Below are 6,300 nucleotides of genomic sequence, written 5' to 3'. Positions count from 1 at the left end.
AAAAAAAATTCTGCTGATTTCAGAAACGTCTTTAAAATAACACCTACAGGCTCAAAGAACAATGTGAGGTTTGCAAAGCCTCCTAAACTGCAAGAGGGCAACCAGGACAGGAGACAGCTACCCATAGGTCCTGCACGAGACTTAAAATGAACAGGCATCATGGCTCTCTGAGAAACGTGCTCAAGGTTGATACTTAATCTGTATCATGCATACCCAAACAAGAAACCCACAGAAGCCTCTTATTCCTCAATGGTGGGTTTTGAGACTTCACCCACATCACATCTCAATCCTCCACTTCGACACACCAGCTGAGCACGAGCCAAACGGCACACCCCAAGAAGAGTGGGTGTTGGCCATTAGAGGTGACTTGCGGGGCAGTTTCATTTCATTTAATGTCATCAGAAATCACAAGGTCACAGAGATATAAATAGCTGTTTATTTCTACTCATCAGGCACCCACGCAAGTCTTAGGTACTCAAGGAAAGGGTTTGAAAGTTTCTAAAAACAAACCCAAGCTTTCCTACTCAGAAGCCCCTCCTCCCAAAGGGTGTCCTCCATTATTCAAGGGCGCCTCAGAAGAAAGGCACCAGCCTCATTAGGGGCTTCAGGACTGGAAGGAGCTGGAAGGTAAAATTATTTTTTCCAGAAATGGAACTTTAAAAATCAGATTTATTTGAAAGCTATACTGAAGTTCAGAAGGAGACCAAAATGTTCATTACTTGTAGGCACACCAACATTATAGAGACAGGGACCAGAATTAATGTCCCTAGGAAGCAGGTTAGGAGGACCTATCTGTGGCCAAACATGGAAAGATGATCAGCTTCGCAAAATGAGAAGCCCATAGGCTTTTTAAAAAAATTGTTTAGGAGTCATTGAGAGTGCAAAGCATTAGGTACACTGATTGTTTTTGTTAGGTAAAGTCCCTCTTATAGTTGTGTCCCACCCCCAAGAGGTGTGCCATACACTGTGATCCCACATACCTCCCCCCTCCCCGTCCCCTTATGCTTTCCTCAGAAATTATTCTACGCTACAAAAATGTTGGCTGAAGGAGGGCCCTTGGTAAAGGAAACTGGAGTATTTTCACATTCCTGGCAATTCTGGGAGGTGCCAATGGAGAATTTAAAAGGACTCCATTTGAACCGAACCAGCAGTGGGGACCTGTCATCATAGGCATAAGCTGGCTTCTCACTGCTCAGTTTTCTAATGGTGCTCTTTATTCACTGCAGTGACCAGGTGACCACCTAGGCTGGACACAGGACACCCATCACCTACTCCTGACCCCAGGGGGAGCAGAGTGAGTGTCTAAATTCCCATGTACCCAAAGATGACGGGGAGCGGCAGCAGAGGCTGGCCTCCTGCAGGCGCCTCCAGAATCAGATGCTGCACTCACCTGAGAGCGCCAAGGCTTCGGCAGACCTTATGCTTGGCTCTGTGGGGATTCCAGGAGCCTGGGACTCAGGTGGGGCACAAGCATAAAAGGTTCCTGTCACCTGGCAACCTGCATTTGCAAATAAAAATCAGATGATGTCTAAACAGAGAGTTGATGTACTGAGAGGCTGCCTGGGGTGTGTACTAAGCTGGGAAGGAAGGGGCTGGAGCCCCACTCACTTTCCCCCTGGCATAAGCAGCTGGCAGGGCACACTCTTATAAGGTAATGACAAGCCCAAGTTCAATTGGAAAAAACAGGGTTGAAAGGGAAAGGAGCCATTGCACAGCTTTGGGAGGAAACTCGGAGCTCTCTCTCCACAATTGATAAACAAGGAAACTGAGGCTCAGAGAGCTGAAGTGATTTGCCCCTGTTCACATAACAAGTCCATAGCAGAGCTGAGACCTCAGGTCCATGTGAGTGCTGACACCAAAGAGCCCATTTAAAACCAACAAATTGTTTAGTCCATGTTTGTGTGGCTTGCTACTTCTGGGTTTGGGGGAAACTCAACCATGTTTCCTGGAGATGGTGTTGCATTAATCATGAATAGAGAAAGAATAAGTGAAAGAAAACCTTATTGTGCTGGCATTTCATTTAGTATCACCTATGTTTCAAAAATGTCTGCCTAATCCATCTTTTTGCACAGTTCTCAACACTGTCTCTTTACTATGGCTGTTCATTCAACAGAGCTGATGCACTGGACAGAGGTCTGAATTTCAGAAGCTGGTTTAATGGTAGCTGATTCCTCCACTATGATATGGGAAACCAACCTTGGCTGCAAATAACTCTTGAAAAGCCAACATAGTCAAATTCTGAGCTTTTTTGCAAACATTCCACTCAATACAAACATAAATAATGGCACACCTTTTTCACTACCAAAAGCCCAAGATGACCTAAACATGACTGGAAACAAAGGCAAACTGGCCAAGCTGTGAAGGAGCAAATGCTCCTACAACATCCGAAAGGATCAGAGTGTTGAACTTAGTCAGGACTTCTATTTAAATGACTAACCCCAAGTCTTGAAAGCTTGAGTTTGGCTGTATTCAGCACATCTTGTGCAATTTCACCTGCACCTAGCAGCACTTCTGCTGAGCAAGCTCATTTTGATGTTGGGGGGGGCACTCCTATGGGCCCAGGACCACATTAAATCCCAAATGAGCGAGTTTGTCTGGGACTCAGTAGCTCGGTACCTATGGGGACATTTTATGTGTTTTTCATTTTATCCATTCCCTTCCCTTTATCACCTCTAATATCACTGACAATGACAACAAACACACCACCGCTTAAGAGAAATACTAGCTCAATAATCTCCCTGTGTCCCTACTTACAATCTATGAGCTTCTGGAATCTTCTCTATTAAAGAAAAATGGGGCCACTTTTGGCACCTGGAATGATCTCTGTGATGTTTAAATAAGACTCCACCTAGGGTAGTGCCCAGCATGTATCCTGAGACTAAATGTGCTCTGGGACTTCCCCATCCTCACCCCTGTCCTATACGTGAGGCCTTCCTGAGGACAGACCAGAATTCCCTGCAGCCCATGGCCAAATAAACTCTTCTGTTTCATGCCCCAGTGTCTTCCTTACCATTTTCACAAGCTGGGCCTTGCCAGTGGTGGCTGCGGGGTCCAAATGGCATGGGACATTGATACGGGATTTCTGGATGTGGCTGATCAGGGACATAATCCCTCCAGCTTCGGTCGAGGGGTGGCATCACATAGTTATGAACCTGCTAAAGGAACATGGGAGAAGCTGAGATAAAAAGCATTGGCATTGGGAAAGGGGGTGCTTTTATATCCCCCTCAGCTCCTCAGGGAATTCCTTACTAGGCTGGTGGCCAAATCATCCCAATCGTTCATCACCCTGAGTGGAAGCTAGCCACAGACTATCCAAAAGCACAATGGAGATACTGTTGTAATGCTTTATGTAAAGCTTCGTCATATGGCTGAATCTGGCACCAAAAGTACTGTGGGGAAATCTGCCTTCTTTTACCCACCAAAGTGGATAAAACAGAGCTGTCATTCACATCAGGACAGACTGCAAAGATCAGCTGCCCTGTGGTCTCACATGATAAAGCATTACTTCCAAATCTTCCACTTCCACAAAAGGTCTGTTTCCCAGAAGATTTGAGAATCAGAAGTGTATTCCCACAGGCAGACACACCCATCCCTGCTCTACTTGAAAACACCAGCAGCAATGCCATGCGGGAAGCAGGACATTCGTGTAGTTAGGCAAGTCCAGCAAAGATCAAGTTCTGCTGTGTTTTCCCACTATGTGGGGTAACTGATTCGCGTGGTCTCACAATAAACGCAGCCTCACCTCCGGAGGTCCAGTACTGCCCCCTCTACTGTACCTGGGCTGGGAGTGGGGTATAAGGTGCTGCCATGGTATAGGGATGGTTCATGGTCATCTGTGGGTCCTCCAGGGTGAGCTGCTTTGCTCCTGTGTGATTGAGGAAAAGGGAAATGGCACAGAGAGAAAAAAGGAACTGACTTAACTAAATGTCAAATCTTGGAAAAATACCTGAGGCTTTAATTCTTAGGATGCATAACACTGTGTGGACAAATAAGGCATTTTCAGCAACTCCTCTGGGCAGTTACTTATTCATGCCATTTTTTTTTTCTACAAGGTCTGACTTATATAGGACAAGTACAGAAATAAAGTGAAAACTGTTTAAATGTGCCTTGGATGCCCCCCCCCCAGCAAGGTCACCTGTAGGATTGTTTAAAATGCAGATTCCTGGGCTCTACTGATTTGAATTTTAATAAGCACCCAATGACCATATTACATGCTAAAAGTCAGCACTCTTATTATCACAGTAACAATATATGGGCAAATTCTTCCCTTCCCTTTCACAAGTTGGTTACTCACCAAAGATTATTAGATAAGTAAAGTTTTGAATTTTCCAGCTTTTTCTTTTTTAAAAATTTAGCCCATATATTACTAGAACTGACTAACTGAAAAACATACCCTCAATGCACACACACATACACACAAACACACACACACTGAGGCTTAGTGTATGAGAAATTATCTCACAGCAACAATACGAGAATGTCAACTTATGACCCAAGCAACTTGGGCAGGCAGCTTGCTGGGCCTGAGCATAAGGCAGCAGGCAGCAGGCAATTAAAAGGAAAAAATAGAAAGTGACCTTCAGAATAAAATTAAGGCACTCCATGTATCTGCCTGCCTCTGTTCTGTGACCCCAATTCAGGAGAACCCCCACCTTTTTTGGCTCCCTCAGGAACAATCCTGTACACTTTGTATGGGTCTGAGATGTCCAGCTGGCTCCTCTCCACCAATTCCTCAAAGTCGTTGCTCTTGTTCAAAGCACATCTTAAACGCGTCTTCCAGGTAGGAGGGTCTGGCTTATCAATTCCTTCTCGGAACTTTCCTTTAAATAGTGCCCAAGCCTGGTGGGGAAGAATGAAGAGAACAAAAAGTCAAAAATACAGATCTTTTTAAAAAGATTCTGGGGATTGTATTTCTAAAAGAAAGAATGGTGTTTAGGTGCTTCAGATTTATATTGTTTGCTTAAAATGCAAGACAGAAAGACTCCAGGTGGGTATAGTAGGCAAAATATTTTTCACCTTGGACCCTGTCATTGCTGAGTACAAGCAAATGTTTTGTGGGTATTTCTGAAAGGTGGGATGAGATGCGGAGGTTTCCCCAATGGGCTCTCCCCACCCAAGGACTGAAGTGCATTTGCCTGGGACTAGGGACAGAGCTGTGGTGTGAGCAGACACCCACAGAGGACATCTGGACAGTCACATAAGCTGAGATATTCTGAGAGCAAATTCCCTGAGGAAGTCCCCTTCCCCTGCTCTGGCCACAGGTGGGGGCTGGGCCCTAAGGCACAGTTCACTGGGCAAATGCTCTAGGGGAAAACAAACTCTCTCTCTCTCTCTCTCTGTCACACACACACACACACACACACACACGGTAAGGGAGAAAGAAAGCTCCAGAGAGATGTTCGAATGAGACAGAGACTTGGAAAGAGAAACAGAGATACAGAGAGAGAGGGCAAGGAACATGGAAATACCCAAAGAGAGCTAGGAGGAGGGTGGAGGGACCGAACCCCAAACAAATCAACCAGAGAGACAGACTCCGAGGAAAACAACCAAACTGAGAGACAAAAGATGGGCAGGCACTGTGAGAGACAGAGAAACAGACAGACAGCTTTGAGCATACCCACAGATGCACCCAGAAAGAGAGGGACACACACTGACCAAGGAGGCAGAGAGGGATCCAGAGACAGGTTTGGAAACAGGAACCCACAGAGAAACAACCCAGAGCCTCAGGCCTTCCACTGCCCCCTCCCAAGCCCATCTTTCAGGGATTTCCCTGCTCAAGCCACGCGCTCAGGATTGGGACCCGGTTCCCGGTTTGCGCAACTACCTGAGACCGCCCGTCACCCCCCACACCCCCCACCCCGCATCTCCACCTGATGTTCGCGTCCGCCTGTCCCGCAGGGCTCACCCCTGTCCACTCGGTCCGTGCGGTCCCCCATGTGGACCTGGGGCCCGGACCGGAGCAGCCGGGCTTCCTGGGGCCCTCCCCCGCCAGCCCGCCCGCGGGCTCCTGGCTGGCGCGCACAGACCTTGAAGAGAGCGGCGTCCTCCTCGCGGTTGTAGTCCTGCTTGCCCGCGTGCTTCCAGGGGATGCGGAAGATGCTCTTCTCCTCGTTCTCCCACACCAACCCCGGGTACTTGCCGCTGTCGATCTGGTCGATTAGCCACTGGCGGAGTTTCCCGTTGCCGCAGCTCACCGCGCTCATGCCGAACTCTCCGCCTCGGCCACCACCTTCCAGGTTCATGCCCCGCGTGCCGCCGGCCGCCCTAGCGCGCGCCCAGGTGCTCGTCCCGCAGTCGCTC

General features: G+C 47.7%; 1 protein-coding gene across 2 annotated transcripts in view; it reads right to left on the bottom strand.

The window, feature by feature from the left end:
* IRF4 (interferon regulatory factor 4) overlaps positions 1 to 6,252 on the bottom strand; it is a 12,920-nt gene extending 6,668 nt beyond the window's left edge. The window contains exons 1-5 of one of the 2 annotated variants that reach the window (XM_003799341.3): positions 6,027 to 6,252; positions 4,653 to 4,839; positions 3,777 to 3,865; positions 3,011 to 3,155; positions 1,391 to 1,498 (exon numbers count right to left, since the gene is read on the bottom strand). In XM_003799341.3, the coding sequence (XP_003799389.1) occupies positions 1,391 to 1,498; positions 3,011 to 3,155; positions 3,777 to 3,865; positions 4,653 to 4,839; positions 6,027 to 6,242 (745 nt within the window). In that variant the 5' untranslated portion in view covers positions 6,243 to 6,252. The remainder of the gene's footprint in view (positions 1 to 1,390; positions 1,499 to 3,010; positions 3,156 to 3,776; positions 3,866 to 4,652; positions 4,840 to 6,026) is intronic. The other variant, XM_012811081.2, reaches the window with a different exon arrangement.
* Between the last annotated feature and the right edge of the window lie 48 nt (positions 6,253 to 6,300).

Source organism: Otolemur garnettii, unplaced genomic scaffold, assembly GCF_000181295.1.
Source record: "Otolemur garnettii isolate 467f Iridium unplaced genomic scaffold, OtoGar3 scaffold00149, whole genome shotgun sequence".
Classification (NCBI taxonomy): domain Eukaryota; kingdom Metazoa; phylum Chordata; class Mammalia; order Primates; family Galagidae; genus Otolemur; species Otolemur garnettii.
The sequence above is the reverse complement of the archived record's forward strand: the minus strand, read 5'-3'. Positions and strand labels throughout refer to the sequence as shown.